The following is an 18,539-nucleotide window of genomic DNA, read 5'->3' on the forward strand; positions in this document are numbered from 1 at the left end:
TCCCCAGACATCTTCTAACTCGTAGAAGAGCTGTAGTGTGCGACTTCGGCTCTTCATAACTTTAGTCTTAACAGGCCGATCGACAAAATTCAAACACTTGTGAAAAGTTTGAAGTGTCCGCTTTCCAACAGTCTTTGAACTGAGCACCTGCGTGCTTGTGTCACAGCTTTACGTTTTCAAACGTGCGACATGTGACTTTGACTTTGTGGCGGTCCTAGACTCTGAAGGGTTAAAACTGACTTTAACATGATCTTTTAAACTTATATGACGATATACGTCTGCTAGCTAGGACGCCACTTACACAACTTCTGGACATGTCGTCTTTCTCATTGCGTGTTTTCAAAATCTTATTCTTCAACAGTTTCATGACAAACTGCGACTTTCTGGACTTTAAAATCATCTTTTAAGTTGCCAAACATCACGTGTGTGATTCATGGCACAATTCAAACATGATCAATTAATTATTTTTCTTTCTGAAATAAGGTCCCATGGTGTTATACCGTCTCTGTAGATATTAGTATCACAGTTAAGGTGCATTGAACAGGTTGGTTAGGAGTTTGTTTTCGGTGTCTACACATCAAAAACAGACTCAAGTTCATAAAACACTCACCTTAGAAGTCTGCATCTGTTCTGCTCTCTCTTTGGTTCTGCGTTTTCATCTTTAATGTGACTTACAGAACTCTAGGATCACTTCAGCTTTTACTTTTTTGCATTTCGTGAGAAGGGAGCAAAAGAATGGGAGGAAGCAGGAGGACGTGAGGTCGAGGGAAAGGGGCCGAGCTGCAGGAAGAGGAAACACAACAGGGGCTCCGTGTGCAGCAGATCATTAGCGTCATTAAACCACACCCTGTCACAAGCTTTCAGTGCACAGTCCCTCAAGGAATTCTGGGCCTTTTTTTTTTTGGTTTTGCCATTGTCGCTCCCTAAAACGCCTGTTTCCACTGCAGCTTTTCTATAAAAATGCATGTTGCAAAGCTTTTAGGCAATTTTGTGCAGCTAATTGAGAGGGTAGAAAAAAGTCAAACAGATTTTTTTGTATAATTCCCTTAAAAAATTGAAGGCAAATTGTTTAAATGAGAACAAAATTGCTCTGTTCTTCCCCAAAAAGCCTCAGGATTACAAAGTTTGTGACAAAATATGCTTTATTTGATCATTTAAATCCACCAGAGCACATCTTTACATGTTTACACGCTGTAGTGCCAATACAACCCTTATATCCCAAGTTGTAATAACATGTACAGACTTATGTCCACACAAAAGTGCAATTTTTTTTTACACATATTTTTCTAAATACAGAAATGTCACAGCTGTATCCCTCAAAAATTGTAAATGTGCCGTGTTTCCCAGCGTAGGAGGCGCTGTGAACACCCTGCGGTCTGGATTATAACGTTTTTGTTGCCTGCGCTTTATACTGGATTTCTGCAAACACATTAGTGGAAGTAAACGGCGCTCTGGGACTCGCTGAATGTGTGATATGAAAGTGTGACTCCTCTGGTTTTATATGCAAAAAGAATTATTGCTCTGTCTTATTTGGTTGCAGTTCTACCGGCATTGAAAAATAGATATGCAAATGTGTGAGAAAACACATTGTTCAGATTTGGCTCTCCTTGTGATGTCATAAGGGGATCCGCTGATCATGTGACCTCGTCGACATTATTTCGATTGACTTTTATTGACTTGTATTTTCAGATACAGTTCAGGCGGTGTAGTGCAGACTTTAATTTGTGTATGACTTTTGCCCAAATGCACCTTGGGAGTTGTAGTTCTTCAATATGCAGGCTTGTAGCTTAAAGATTTTTTTTTTTTTAATATATATGTTTTTTATTGGACTTCATGTCCCAAGAGCTGATGATTAACGACAAATTTTGGACAAATTTAACCTTGTGACCTACGTATGTGTTCATCTTGATCTTCCACAAGCCTATTCTGAAATGGATGTCACCGTCAGGTCACGTGATGTTCGAAAAATACACAAAACAGTGTCGACTTTATGCTTTTTTATTATGAAAACGATAAAAAAATGACTTCCGTTTATAAAACATCTTATGAGAAACAGCAGTTTCAGTTATAAGAACTTGTGAAAGTGATTGAGGAAGAATAAAGACACCAAGCAGAGTATAAAAACTGTACATCAGTACATCTTAAGATACAGTACAGCTGACAAACAACAAAAAGAGTTTCCTGATTTTTAAATTTCATAAAATACAAAACAAACGAGGAAAGATGTGACGAGGAAAAAGTATTAATTTGGAAATCCTGACCCACTGTATCATCAAATGGTCGTCCTGTCCTCCCAATAAAACCAGGGATTATACTTTTTTTTTAAATTAAATAATTATACAAACTTCATACAAGTACAGATCAATAATTTGGGTCATGTTGTGCATTTAATTAATAAAGTCTAAACTCGTCATCTGACCTCTTATCATACATCAACTTCAATAACTTATAATAATACGACCTGGACAAAACAACAGTCTTAAAACAAAGTGCTTCTAGTTGTTTTTTTTTTGTTTTTGCGGTGCTTCACCTTGTTTGAGATCGACCAAATGTCTCCTGCCTCGTCCTCGTCGTCTAAACCAGTTTTCCCAGCAGGAAGGAGAAGGACGCCCCCAGTGCCAGACCCAGAACGAGGAAGAAGCTCATCAGAGAGCCGGCGGTCTCACAGTCCTTGGGCCGCACCAACCTGCCGGACAGAAACTCACTGTTACAAGTCATATTACCCTGAAAACCCATCAGGTGCGTCTGCATCGTGGTACAGAGACACGGGGGGTTTGGCCTTGCTGATAAGTCGACCTGCTCAGATTTTGTTGATTTGGTCATTTTATGTCCAAACAAGCTACGTTTCGTATTTTAAATGTGCTTCTTGTGTGTATCTACTGCTGCGTTCTGCTGTAGCCACATCCAAGACAAACTTCTCTTCAAACCTGATCTTAAAAAAACCCTCTGACCGGTTAACGTCTGCACGGAGGCTTTTATTTTGAAAACTGAGCGGATTCTCTTTGCTGTTTGTTTGTCTGACTTCCTGCCCTCCTCATCTGCTCTGAGCTGCTTGAATAGACTGAATGGCTTGGGTAGAGGACTTTCACCAAAGACAGACAGTAAATTACATTAATCCATTTTCTGTTGCTGTTCGGTTAGGTTTAGGTAAAGATGACGGCTTGGTTTCAAATAATAAGTCAAAAAAAGTACATAAAAATCAAAATATACCCTTTACAACATAGACTTGGGTGTAAATAGCCACATTGGTACAATAGTGCTACTGACATCCAGGTGCAAATAACATCTGCCGAGTTTTAATCAATCAGTAAAGCAGTTTTTTAAGGTACGCAGTTCAAATTTTCAATGAATAAGACGTGTATTTGTATTGTACGTGTAAAGTAAAGTATGGTATAGTAAAGTATAGTATAGTATAGTATAGTAAAGTAAAGTATGGTATAGTAAAGTATAGTAAAGTATAGTAAAGTATAGTATAGTAAAGTATAGTATAGTATAGTAAAGTATAGTAAAGTATAGTATAGTAAAGTATAGTAAAGTATAGTATAGTATAGTAAAGTATAGTATAGTAAAGTATAGTATAGTATAGTAAAGTATAGTATAGTATAGTATAGTATAGTATAGTATAGTATAGTATAGTAAAGTATAGTATTGTAAAGTATAGTATAGTATAGTAAAGTATAGTATAGTAAAGTATAGTATAGTAAAGTATAGTATTGTAAAGTATAGTATAGTATAGTAAAGTATAGTATAGTAAAGTATAGTATAGTAAAGTATAGTATAGTAAAGTATAGTAAAGTATAGTAAAGTATAGTATAGTATAGTATAGTAAAGTATAGTAAAGTAAAGTAAAGTATAGTAAAGTATAGTATAGTATAGTAAAGTATAGTATAGTAAAGTATAGTAAAGTAAAGTATAGTAAAGTATAGTATAGTATAGTAAAGTATAGTATAGTAAAGTATAGTAAAGTATAGTATAGTAAAGTATAGTATAGTATAGTAAAGTATAGTATAGTATAGTAAAGTATAGTAAAGTAAAGTATAGTATAGTAAAGTATAGTATAGTATAGTATAGTAAAGTATAGTAAAGTAAAGTATAGTAAAGTATAGTATAGTATAGTAAAGTATAGTATAGTAAAGTATAGTATAGTATAGTAAAGTATAGTAAAGTAAAGTATAGTAAAGTATAGTATAGTATAGTAAAGTATAGTATAGTATAGTAAAGTATAGTATAGTATAGTATAGTAAAGTATAGTATAGTAAAGTATAGTATAGTATAGTAAAGTATAGTATAGTATAGTATAACTGTGTATGTGACAAATAAAGGTCTTGAACCTCTAGTTTTGTATAATGTGCATAAAAAACATCCGAATAGAGCTTAAAAATAAAAACAGTTAGATTGTCCTCAGATCCTAGAACATCAGACCTTTTCAGACTTTCATTGCTCGCTAAGTGGAACAGTCGAGGACTCACTGCGGAGCGTAGGCCATGCAGAGGCTCGCCAAGTACCCGTTGGAGAAGGAGAAGAGGGCCATGATGGTGACGAAGGAGCAGTCGTGGCTGAAGAGGACGGTGAGCTCGGAGTTCTGGACGTTACACGTCATGAGCAGGGGGACGAAGACCAGGCGAGACAACACGGCGACAGGAAACAGGACGCTCTCCTTCGGCGGCTGCGGACGCATCAACACGGCCGTTTAGAAGTGATTAATATGGCGGCGCAGCACGTGAAGCGGCTTGGCAGCAGAGGACTCACCCATTGGACCAGAGACGGGGCGCCGCGGCCGGCCAAGTCCATGGCGTTGAACACGACGAAGCAGCAAACGCAGGTGAAAACTTTGTCTGTAAGAGATGAAGCGAAGATTATTAACCAGCTGAACTCTGTAATGGTCTCACACTATAGACCTCCACTACACACTGACACACTGACTAACTAACACACACACACACACTATAGACCTCCACTACACACTGACACACTGACTAACTAACACACACACACACACACACACACTATAGACCTCCACTACACACTGACACACTGACTAACTAACACACACACACTATAGACCTCCACTACACACTGACACACTGACTAACTAGCACACACACACTATAGACCTCCACTACACACTAACACACTGACTAACTAGCACACACACACTATAGACCTCCACTACACACTGACACACTGACTAACTAACACACACACACTATAGACCTCCACTACACACTGACACACTGACTAACTAACACACACACACTATAGACCTCCACTACACACTGACACACTGACTAACTAACACACACACACTATAGACCTCCACTACACACTGACACACTGACTAACTAGCACACACACACTATAGACCTCCACTACACACTGACACACTGACTAACTAACACACACACACTATAGACCTCCACTACACACTGACACACTGACTAACTAACACACACACACTATAGACCTCCACTACACACTGACTAACTAACACACACACACTATAGACCTCCACTACACACTGACACACTGACTAACTAGCACACACACACTATAGACCTCCACTACACACTGACACACTGACTAACTAACACACACACACACTATAGACCTCCACTACACACTGACACACTGACTAACTAACACACACACACTATAGACCTCCACTACACACTGACACACTGACTAACTAACACACACACACTATAGACCTCCACTACACACTGACACACTGACTAACTAACACACACACACTATAGACCTCCACTACACACTGACTAACTAGCACACACACACACTATAGACCTCCACTACACACTGACACACTGACTAACTAGCACACACACACACACACACTATAGACCTCCACTACACACTGACACACTGACTAACTAGCACACACACACACTATAGACCTCCACTACACACTAACACACTGACTAACTAGCACACACACACACTATAGACCTCCACTACACACTGACACACTGACTAACTAACACACACACACTATAGACCTCCACTACACACTGACACACTGACTAACTAGCACACACACACACACACACTATAGACCTCCACTACACACTGACACACTGACTAACTAGCACACACACACTATAGACCTCCACTACACACTGACACACTGACTAACTAGCACACACACACACACTATAGACCTCCACTACACACTGACACACTGACTAACTAGCACACACACACACACACTATAGACCTCCACTACACACTGACACACTGACTAACTGACACACACACACACACACACTATAGACCTCCACTACACACTGACACACTGACTAACTGACACACACACACACACTATAGACCTCCACTACACACTGACACACTGACTAACTAACACACACACACACTATAGACCTCCACTACACACTGACACACTGACTAACTAACACACACACACACTATAGACCTCCACTACACACTGACACACTGACTAACTAACACACACACACTATAGACCTCCACTACACACTGACACACTGACTAACTAGCACACACACACACACTATAGACCTCCACTACACACTGACACACTGACTAACTAACACACACACACACTATAGACCTCCACTACACACTGACACACTGACTAACTAACACACACACACATTATAGACCTCCACTACACACTGACACACTGACTAACTAGCACACACACACTATAGACCTCCACTACACACTGACACACTGACTAACTAGCACACACACACTATAGACCTCCACTACACACTGACACACTGACTAACTAGCACACACACACTATAGACCTCCACTACACACTGACACACTGACTAACTAACACACACACACTATAGACCTCCACTACACACTGACACACTGACTAACTAGCACACACACACTATAGACCTCCACTACACACTGACACACTGACTAACTAGCACACACACACACTATAGACCTCCACTACACACTGACACACTGACTAACTAGCACACACACACACTATAGACCTCCACTACACACTGACACACTGACTAACTAACACACACACACTATAGACCTCCACTACACACTGACACACTGACTAACTAGCACACACACACTATAGACCTCCACTACACACTGACACACTGACTAACTAGCACACACACACTATAGACCTCCACTACACACTGACACACTGACTAACTAGCACACACACACTATAGACCTCCACTACACACTGACACACTGACTAACTAACACACACACACTATAGACCTCCACTACACACTGACACACTGACTAACTAGCACACACACACTATAGACCTCCACTACACACTGACACACTGACTAACTAGCACACACACACTATAGACCTCCACTACACACTGACACACTGACTAACTAGCACACACACACTATAGACCTCCACTACACACTCACTCCAGGCGGCGTTTTCCGTGTAGACGCTCTGAACTCGGACTGTGATCACGGGAAACACCGACAGCGTGACGGCGAACACACACGTCACACACGCAGCCATCAGCCAGATCTGCAGGGACCAGGTTTAATAATCAATTCATCTTTCATTGATAAATAGATCCATCCTTTAAAAACACACCAGACTCCATTGAGAAAAACAGCAATTTTACTGTTCTTCAGCTTGTTTCATGTCGTGATTTTCAGTTTTTTTCCAGTTTTATTTGATTGGAAACAGAATTTTTTTGAGGAAGTGGAAATGTTGGTCATTCAAAGGTAATTTAAAGATGCTTTTTTTCAGTCAGTTAGTCGTTTTATTTATTTATTGTGATTTCCTGTGAAGTTGACGTGACCGAAAAGAACAGCTTAATCAGTTATGTGGTCAAGTAATCAGTATAAATGTTCTTTAACCACCCGAACAGATATTTCTAAAAAGCAAAAAACGTCGGTCACCTTTTTGAAGACTTTCAGGACGGACGAGCGCTCCTGATCCTCTCCTGACTCACTGATGAACTTCCCGCTGGCCTCCAGGTCTTTAACGTTGCCCAGCGCTTTTTTGTCTTAAAAAAAGTAAAGAACAGAAAACATACTGGTGATCAGTCGTTATTAGTCAATAGTGTGAACACCTACACAGACTTGGAGCCACTGTGTTCTAACATGAATGTTTAATAACTAAATTAAAACTGGGTGTAAAACATAAACTGCTTCTTACGTACTGACGTGTCGTGTCTAAATATTTGCACATTAACTTCCACATGTAGCTGCTGTCGGCTAACTGACGAAGCTACTGTTAGCATGCTAACATATGACCCGCTTAGGGTAAAACTGAACCGAGATGAATTCTATTTAATAATCAAATTCTGTTAAATAATGATGGAAATGTTGAAGAGTTTGAATTGCATGCAACATGCCGCTAACAGCTTAGCTAGCTAGCTAGCTTAGCATAACTGGATATTTCCCACTCATTTTAACTCTCCTGCATGCAGACAGATATAAAACAACATTTTATGTAATTGTTTTGGACGTTACACTAGTCTGTGATGCAGCAGTGACTTTCTGTTTAGATAGATAATTCACACATCACTAAAATCTTTGCTTGCTGAGATATTTCTTAAATTTTAATGGTGCAACCATTGAAATAATTTAGTAAATCACTTGCTTGTGTGGGTGGGGCGCAATACTCCAGAGAGAAAAACTGAATTTCCTAGATTAAAGTAGTAAATTTACAACAAACAAACAAACAGAAAAAAAAAACTAACTTGGATTTTTTTCTGAGATTATGAAGTTAAACGTGTTTGAGAAGAAATTCTCTGAGATTTAAGTCACAACTTCACAAGAAGAAAACGAGGAAAACTAATATTTCTGGGCCAAAATCATTAGTTTTCATTTGTGTCTGTGGTGTGATGAGGTTAATGTGACTTTACAACGTGAAGCACCGTGGATCCTTGACAAAAAAATAGTTTTTTCCTCATAAATTTGTGAGTTTATTCTCACAAATCCTGGATTTAATAATCCCAGAAAATGTTCAAGTTTTCCAGTAAATTCATAACTTTAATCTCAAAGTTTTTTTCTCCAAATATTACGAAGAACTCTACAGTAGACTTAGTGATTCATGAAACCAGATCCTTAAATCAGCTAAATCACTAAAACACCAGCATGTTTCTGCATGAGGCTGACCTGTGCTGCTGAGGAGCTCCTGTGACGTTTCCACTGTGTCACACTGACTTCTGTTCAGGTAAAAACCAGCAAATTCCTGCAGAGGAGAGTCGACACTGTCAGAAGATGGTTCTACAGAGACTCTGAAATCTAAAGGAGGACTCTGGTATACATATTTTGGTGTTTAAATAACTAGTAGGTACTAAAAGTGCTGAAATTGGTCCAGTAGATCACCTCATCCAGCAGCAACATCTTTCTTCAAAACCACCAGACTCCATTCACAAAAACAGTCATTTTAGCTTGCTGAGCTAAGGGAGTTGCTGGTGTCCTGTTGCCTTGGTCGATTAGTTGTTTTTGTGTTATTATGTGACTTTGGTGTTTTAAAGGGTTACTTCAGATCCAGCACAGTATTTATCCAACACCCCATAACACAAACAAACTAACTGATTGAGGCATCAGTAGACCAGCAACCCCCGTGTGCTACAAGGTAAAATGACTGTTTTTGTGAATGGAGTTTGGTGTGTGTGCAGAGAGCGATATAACGGCTGTTTGTTTAATGATTGAACAAATATATTTATCATCTTTCAGGACTACAGGGACACAGGGATTGAGCTCGTTCTGATAACGCCAGTGTGCGTCGTCTGTCCGCTCACCAGGTGTGGCAGCAGCAGGTAACACAGCAGAGTCCCCAGAGTGGCCACGCACGGCGTGATGAAGTATCCCAACGCCGCTGAGCTTTTATCAGCGTTACCTGCGGAGGAGGAGAGACGCTGCAGCTCCATTTACATCCATTATTGACTGTTTGATTATTTATTACTGTTTAAATATTGGTGTTGACATGTGTTTCCATCACTTACTGTGTTGGTCCCCTTCAAATGAAATCAGATAAAACAAACCAAATGCTGGCAGATTTTAATAGTTTTAAACTGTATTAGAAAAAGTTTTACGGCACCTTGAAATGGGGTCGAGTTAATTTAAATTTTCATTTTCAGGTTGTGAGGCGTGTTGGAAGCTAATTATCTACTTATTCAGTTATTTTAATTATTCAGTTAGTACATCGTTGCTTTAGTTGTAAGGTTTTTTAAAGTAATCTTATGTTTGAGATAAATTTACACACATTTACTTTCACATTTCCTGCATTAATGTTACGTCAGCCGCTTGCTAGCGAGCTAAACCATTAGCCTCAGAGGCTAACGGTCTTTTGGCGTCCATGATACCTAGCAACGGTGGTCTGATGATGTGACCCCTTGAGCGCCAAGTTAGAGCTGAGACGATCAGAGTTCATTGATTGGCCAAATTAAATCTCTGAATATTTTGATTAGTTATCTGTCGCCTGTAGAAGCATTTTTCACTGTTTTCTGACACGAATCCAACTTTATTCATAAAAAAAAACACATTTAAAAGCAACAAAGTTCAGAGAGTAAAGAGCGTGACCTCTGACCTCTGACCCCTGCGGCCGTTACTTACTTAAGATGGAGAAAAGCATTGCGAGTGCGGCGAAGATCCCGGCCAGACCCTGACCGCTCATGAACAGAGTGCTGTAGCGAGGAGGAAACAGGCCGACGACCCCGAACAGACTGCCCTGCAGCACGGCACCACACACTGCACACACACACACACACACACATTTTAATAGTGGTAATCATTATTATGTGTATGGGACAGTAATAAAATGCAGCAGCAGCAGTAACCAGACTTCACCTACAAAAACAGTGATTTTAGGGAGTTGCTGGTGTCCTGTTGCCTGGATCGATTAGTTATTATGTAACTTTGGTGTTTTAAAGGGTCACTTCAGATCCAGCACAATATTTATCCAACACCCCATAACACAAACACAACCTAACTGATTGAGGCAGCAGCAGACCAGCAACTCCCGTGTGCTACAAGGTAAAATCGCTGTTTTTGTGAATGGAGTCTGGTGTGTGTGCAGAGAGCAATATAACAGCTGTTAGTTTAATGAGTAAACAAAATTTATCATCTTTCAGGACTTCAGGGAAGGCCGTGAACCGCCCCCCCCACACCCTTTGTGATGAACTCACTGTTGATGAACCAGATGGTTGCCATGGTGACGGAGAAGAAGGTGTCCGGCTGCATGGGGACCTGGACCAGAGCGGCGGTGAGGGAGAAGAGGAGGAGGATGGCGATGAGGCTGAAGGCCACGCGGAGACGCTCCTTCACCCTGCAGAGGTGACGGTGAGGAGACGTTTGTTTGTTTGTTTGTTTTGTCCCACTTTTGTGATGAAGATTTTTTTTTTCTTTTAAAGTGTCGCTGACTCACCATTGATACAGGAAGGAGTTGAGCAGCGTGAACAGCAGCAGGGGCAGCTGGGAAAGCAAGGCCATCCAGCTGTCATAGTTGTAGTCTTTGGTCGTAACGCCTGTGGTGCCGTTAGAGGTGATGTTTGGAGCTGTGAGCCGCCCGTTAAAATACTTTTAACAAAGAGGAAAAGAGAAGAAGAATCATTCAGCATCTTTATATTAAATAAGAAACAGTAAAAACTAACTATTTGTTGTATTATTGGTTAGAGGCAGTAGTAGAACAGCAACTCCTGTGTTCTGTGAGGTAGAATTTGTGTTTTTCTCAATGGAGTCTGGTGTGTTTTAAAAGGCGGATCATTTAAAATAACAATCTGAGCCTGTCACCAGACTCTATTGACAAAAACAGGAATTTTACACAGGCATTGCTGATCTATTGCTGTCTCAATCAATTAGTTTGTTTGTGGCTTTGGTGGTTTAAAGGGTTGGTTCAGATCCAATATAATACTTATGTGACGCACAATAACACAAACAAAATAACCAGTCGAGGCAGCAGTAGACCTGCAGCTCCTGTGTTCTGTGAGCTAAAATCGCTGTTTTTGTGAATGGAGTCTGGTGTGTGTGCAGAGAGCAATATAACGGCTGTTTGTGGTTAAACCAAAAGGACAATGTGAGCCTGCCACCAGACTCTATTGACAAAAACAGGAATTTTAACTCAGAATGCCTCCAAGCCTCCAGTTCACAAAGTTAAGGTCAAATTTTCATCATGAAGAAGAAGAAGGTGTAGGGGTGAAACCTGAGAGGCCGTCATGAAGAAGTTCCAGGGCAGCAGAGTCCCCAGACCGAGCACAAAGATGATGAGAGCGACAGCCTGACCGCTGTGGAAATAAAAACACTTATTATCACCTGAACTGACTTTAACGGGTTAATGTGGATTTATTTGGACCGTGAGCCACCAGACTCCATTGACAAAAACACTAATTTTACTACGCAGAACACAGGAGCTGCTGGTCCAACTGCTGTGACTTTGGTGCTTGAACGTCTTTACACAGACCTGATCCACATCTCTACAAAGACCTGATCCACGTCTTTACACAGACCTGGCCTCATGTCATCTTCCTGGATGTTTTTCAGTACAACCAGTTGCCGATAAAAACGAGGGAAAATGTATTTTTTAAAATGACTGATTTTATGAATGGAGTCTGGTGGAGGAGAGCCATCCGACGTCAAGGTAAAATGGTGAATGTTATTCTAAATGTAGCGCATGTTAACGTTTCTTCTTCTTGGAGAGGCAGCTCATACAACCACACTTCACATAATCCAAACCTTCTGTTTAAGCACAATTTTATACAAATAAATAAGCTCAAATAAAAGCTTCACCGGTCGGCAGGCGGACTCTGTTTCTTGTCGTTCCACATCCTGATCTTCTGCCACGTCTCTGCACTGAAGTCAGACGGAGCCTCTGAGTAAACAGCTGAAATCACGTGTTTTCAGCACATGAAGTGAAAAAATAATCACATAATTAATAATTACTGATCGTCAGCACCAGACTACATTGACAAAAACAGTAATTTTACACAGGCATTGCTGGTCTACCACTGTCTCAATCATTTAGTTTGTTTGTGTTATTGTGTGACTTTGGGGCTTTAAAGGGTTAGTTTGGATCCAACACAATATTTATGTTGCACACAATAACTCAAACAAAGTAACTCATCAATGCAGCAGTGGATCAGCAACCCCTGTGATCTATGAGGTAAAATCGATGTTTTAGTGAATGGAGTCTGGTGTGTGTGCAGCGAGCGATATAACGGCTGTTTGTGGTTAAACCAAAAGGATCTTCCACGTCTCTCTCTGTAGGGATCCTTTCCATGATGCTGTCACACACTTAGAATAACACTCTGAGCCTGTCAGTGGATCAAACAAGCTCTTTTAGTGGACCTACTTTGCTGCCCCCCCTACATACAGTGTTTTGCTACAATGGCGACAAAAGTGCTTTCTTTCAAACTAATTTTTATTTTAGTACTTGCTGAACACATATAGCATGTTTGTCTGACAATTCCCCCCCAAAAATGATTAAATTAAAAAATGTCATCAAGTGCTAAAGTTTAATCTTTGTGTTAAAGTCTTTGCTGCACCAGAGTTGGTCATCAATTTGATCAATTTATCTATTAGTTATTATTGGGATAGGCAGCTAGTTTATACAAATGAAGCCTATTTGTTTAGTTGAGTTTTAGCCATCTGAAGGCCCCCTGGCAGCTCTCTGTGGCCCCCTAGTGGGCTGTGCCCCCCCTGTTGAGAACCACTGGTCATTTGGAGCTAAAAATATGTTTTAAAAAAAAAGCCTGAGGGTTTAAAAACACCACTCTGCTCAAAACTCCTTTTACAGCCTTCAGTCACACGTTTCATTAGGAAACTTCCTAAAATTCCTCCTTTAAAAACATGTAAAAGAGCAGGTTGTGACTCTTCCGGTTGCGTCATAATCATCTTCGTCGTCGTCATCCAGTGTAAACTGCACCTTCCGGTTAGGCAGCTTTCTCCTTATTATAGAATTTTATGATTATATAAAATAATCTCTTCACTTCTGACGTGTTTGTACCTGCTGCTCCTGCTCCACTACATTTATTCAACACCTAATTACTTTTTACATCAAATAAAAACACAATGTCATGTATTCTGTGACTAACTACTCAGTAGCACACAAAGTATACAAAGTGGCTCCACAGGGTTAAATAACATTTAATTAATATATAAAATATAATAGTTTGAGCAGCAGCGCTTCTGAACAGAAATAATCTCCCTTTGAAAGTGAAAGCAGCCTAAATGTGGAAAAGTCACATTTATCTCCACCCATGTGCGATTATTTAGGGTAATAAACACAGTTTGTTCGGCCATAGTGTCCAAACCGTGGATCCGCGTGTATATTTCATTACTTTTAATTCAGATGAAATGTTTAATTAAGGCGCCTTCCTCCGCTTGCCGCGCCATCAGTCTAAACACGTGTGCTAAAACATCATGTAATAACCCATTCAGAACTCCATAAGGAAAACACTCAATTTAAGGAAAAAACGATAAACGCGAAGCGGACGGCTCACCTGGGAGTTGGAGCGGGTTTGGCGCGGGTCAGACAGGGATCCCGGTCCTGTTTGAATGAACTGAATGTATGAAGCGGGCGCGCGGACTTATAGGACGGTTTGTGACGGAGAGACCTCGTGCTTCCGGCTTCCGGCTCTGGTGGTTAAAAACTGTTGGGAAATGAACAGGGTTCGTTTAGGGCCATGTGCAAAACAAATAGTTCCTAACTTATAATATTTGTTGATGGCGTTTTTTTATGCACCACACCTACCTCCACTGTATACACTGATATTATATATATATATATAATATATATATACATACATACATACATATGTATACATATGTGTGTATATATGTGTGTGTGTGTGTGTGTGTGTGTGTGTGTATATATATGAGTATTCATATTGTTCTTATTCTTATTGTTCTAGTTTATTTCTTACTTTTTTACTGTATATATAGAGAGAGAAGTTTCACCGGAGTCAAATTCCTTGTTTGCTTGTACAAACTTGGGCAATAAAGTTCATTCTAATTCTGATTATAATAAATCTGAAGCTACTAAAGGTAATAAATGAATATAGCAAACATAGCAACACTTCCCCTTGAGATACAATGAAGTTTTGTACTTATCAGGTTAAAATGTTCACTTCAAATGTTAAAACAACGTACATCTAACAAACCAGAATACTTATTATATACATGGAGTAAAAATAATCTAATAATAAAGTAATCTAAAATTGAGTGTTAACATGTAATTACACATTTTGAACATGATAAACAAAGTAAAGCTGATTGAGACTGATGGATCCACTGTTTTACGAAGTAAAATAGCTGTTTTTGTCAATGGAGTCTGGTGTGTTTTAGGAGAGAGACATAACCACTTTTGACTGTGCAGGTGATCCACTGACTTTAAGCATCGTTTGTTCTGCAAAACAGAACAAAAAGCCCGAAGAAGAACTCCCAAAAAGAGGTTAAGTTTGCGTTAATGTGTGATTTTGGTGTTTTAAAGGGTTCATTTGGATCCAAAACACAATTTGTGTAACACACAATAACACAAACTAACCAACTGATCATGGCAGCAGTAGACCAACAACTCACATATTCTAACAGATAAAATTACTGATTTTGTGAATGGAGTTTGGTGGGTATGACAGAGAGCGTTGCAACTACTTTTTGACTGTGCAGGTGATCCGCTGACATTAAGCATTGTTTGTTAACTGGTGCAGAACAAAGCAAACAGTCAGAAGAAGTACTCCCAAAAGGAAGTCACCTGGATACTGCTCCAGATACTCCTATACTGCTCCAGATCTTAGTCTGTCTCTCTTTGATTTGATAACTGGTATCACGGTGGTGTCTATAAACTGGCTTGTTCATGTGAAAGAGGCAGAGTTGTTAATTATATTCAGAAATATGACAGGAGACACCCACAGGAGAATTTGATTATACCAATAGTAGACAGAAATATTCAAGGAAGTGACATGTGTACAACAAATGTACATAACTAGAGCAGAATAAAAAGGGATAATTACAATAGTTTCCAAGTAATTTCTTAATTTGAAAGTAAAATAATAACATATTTGGTCGTCTGACAGCATCATGGAAAGGATCCCTACAGAGAGAGACCTGGAAGATCCTTTTGGTTTAACCACAAACAGCCGTTCTATCGCTCTCTGCACACACACCAGACTCCATTCAGAAAAACAGCAATTTTAACTTGCAGAGCACAGCAGGTGCTGATCTACTGCTGCCTCCATCAGTTAGTTTGTTTCTATTATTGTGGGACCTTTTGTGGCGTTTAAAGGGTTAATTTAGATCTGAACTAACCATTTAAAAGTCACATAAAGTTACATGTTCTGAGAGATAAAATAACTGGAACACTTTCTCCGTGTACTATATCCCCTAATTACTCAGACTGTTGCCCTCTCTTTTAGAATTTTATCTCTAAATACTGTCGTGATTTCACAGCTTTGACACTAGATGGCCTCACACACTCATACCTGTGTGAATTCACCTCACCTGAGAGCCAAATACACCGTTAAAAACAGCATTTCATGAAGGAAAAAAGGAGACACCATCTCTACTTCGTGTCTAAAATGATCCTACAAGCTGATTTTATCTATCTCTCCATCAACAGACACACTCAGAAGGTGACACATTGTGGTTTTTACATGACGGATGTGACTCATATTACTTAAGCTTATATTTGACCAGCTGGTTCTTCCTGCTCTGCATCTGCAGACTTGCTTTTAGGTTAATCACCTCCAAGGTTTTTTTTTATGTTGTCTGTTTTTGAACTTTCACAATAAAACACCCAATAATGTCACCAGTGTATCACTCTAATGAGAAACCCTCTCAAAATAAGGACTTAGTATCTCAAAGTAAAGAACATTTCTCACTATTTCAAGACATTAAGTCCTGATTCTAACATATTAAGTCACTATTTTGAGAACGTTTCTCAGCATAATAACTTACAGGATCTTTTTTGTCACTTTGGTTTCCATCCTGAAGCTTTATCCAGTTTAAATAATATCATTTGAATAAAAGCTGACGGGTCGTAGTGCAGTTTTAGATCTAAATTCATCTCAGATTTACCTTTTAGTTCCCACTGATTCTGTTAAATGAGACTGTGAGTATGTGAGTACATGCATCAGCTGATGCATCACTTTGTATTATCATAGTTTAAGGTCAATTTTCATATTTGATATTGATCCACAGCAGAAATTTAAAGCCCACTACATGCGTTTTACAGCTTAAATTACTTTGCAGTTTCAAGTTATTGATATAGGCTAAAACACATTCAAAAAATAAATCTGTATTATGGCAGATTAAATAACTCAGCAGTGATTAAAATGAGCTCCACCTTCATGAGCATCAAGAATTGTAATTTCATTATAATTATACATATATAGTAGACCGTTTTACTTTTGATACTTCAAGTAAATTTTGCTTATAATACTTTTTTTGTCTACATCACCTGACGCGTCACATCAATCACCTTTACTCGTTTTATTTTTGAAATCCGTACCGGAAGTGCGTAGTCCTCATCTGGAGCCTACTTCCGGTCTCGGCTCGGCTCGGGTCAGTCGGTAGCAGCGCAGCGGCGGAGCCCCAACCAAACCCCATTCAGATTTCGTTCATTTTAAGGAGCCCTTCATCGGTGAAAACCCGCTAGACATTCAGCCAACGGATCCGTTTTCTGCTCAGAAACCGTCGGTAACCGGAACGGAAACATCCGGGAGATTAAAGGGCTTCACGGTGACCATAAACTTTGGTGAGTTTGTTGTGTAAAAAGTAGTTTTCTCGTCATTTTTATTAACTTTGCCAACTTTAAAATATGTTCCCCACAATCCACATTCATGCCAAATAACAAACTAGTGAGTTAGCTTACGAATTAGCTTCTCTTTCAGTTCTTTAACAGGAAAAAAAAAAGTATTCAAATTAGCTAACATTTGTTTGCTAACTGCTGCAATAATTCTACTTTTCCCACACGAACAACATTAAAAGCTACTTAAAAGTTATAAAATCACAATTAAACGTTTGTTTTTTCTCTTTAAAACATCCATAATGTTTAAAGTCTCCTTGTGAATGTGAAGGAGTTTAATACTTGAAGGTTAAAACAGTTTTTCCTGATGTTTGGTACTATTTTATTTGCTAATATCTGATATTCACAGCCATAAACATCACTTGAATTGTCCTATAGTGACTAATAATGTCATCACAGTTTATAATGTCATGTTTCCTGTGGCCTCTAATGTTTGTTTAGTTCCTTAAAGTGTGTGTGAGGTGCTAAATTCTGATTAAGTCAGCTATTTACTCACTATTGCTTAATTATAAATAATACTACAAGCAGTTCTACCATGATTTTAGTGCATATTTGTAGTTTATTATCCTCCTTCACTCTGTAGTTTTTCTATATTTCCTTCAAGTGAGTGTGAGTTTGGTTTTTAACAGGGTGATTATAGTTAGGAATCAGAGTCAATGGTGTGAATAGGGTGTGTTTTCCTAGCAGGGCTCCAGCAGTGGTTGTGGATGGCGAGGCCGGTCTGTCCGGCCCCGTGAAGCCCAGCTGGCCTCTTTTGTTCTGGGCCACAC

At 39.4% G+C, this 18,539-nt stretch overlaps 1 protein-coding gene across 1 annotated transcript; it reads right to left on the reverse strand.

The window, feature by feature from the left end:
• Nucleotides 1–2,032: 2,032 nt before the first annotated feature.
• LOC139223595 (equilibrative nucleoside transporter 2-like) lies at nt 2,033–14,565 on the reverse strand. Its single transcript, XM_070855568.1, has 13 exons — nt 14,468–14,565; nt 12,756–12,849; nt 12,172–12,253; nt 11,398–11,549; nt 11,159–11,298; nt 10,587–10,721; nt 9,773–9,870; nt 9,141–9,216; nt 7,917–8,023; nt 7,428–7,536; nt 4,750–4,835; nt 4,470–4,666; nt 2,033–2,686 (listed from the first exon to the last, which is right to left on the reverse strand). The coding sequence occupies exons 2-13, from the start codon at nt 12,791–12,793 to the stop codon at nt 2,575–2,577; spliced, it is 1,332 nt and encodes a 443-aa protein (XP_070711669.1). The 5' UTR covers nt 12,794–12,849; nt 14,468–14,565; the 3' UTR covers nt 2,033–2,574.
• Between the last annotated feature and the right edge of the window lie 3,974 nt (nt 14,566–18,539).

The sequence above is a fragment of the Pempheris klunzingeri genome, chromosome 3 (assembly GCF_042242105.1).
Source record: "Pempheris klunzingeri isolate RE-2024b chromosome 3, fPemKlu1.hap1, whole genome shotgun sequence".
Classification (NCBI taxonomy): domain Eukaryota; kingdom Metazoa; phylum Chordata; class Actinopteri; order Acropomatiformes; family Pempheridae; genus Pempheris; species Pempheris klunzingeri.

Coding starts and splice junctions, on each gene's coding strand:
- LOC139223595 (XM_070855568.1), bottom strand. CDS start 12,793: ATGTGGAACGACAAGAAACAGAGTCCGCCTGCCGACCG. Junction 12,254..12,755: donor CAGAGTCCGCCTGCCGACCG/GTGAAGCTTTTA, acceptor TTATTTCCACAG/CGGTCAGGCTGTCGCTCTCA. Junction 2,687..4,469: donor TGCATGGCCTACGCTCCGCA/GTGAGTCCTCGA, acceptor TCTGTCCGGCAG/GTTGGTGCGGCCCAAGGACT.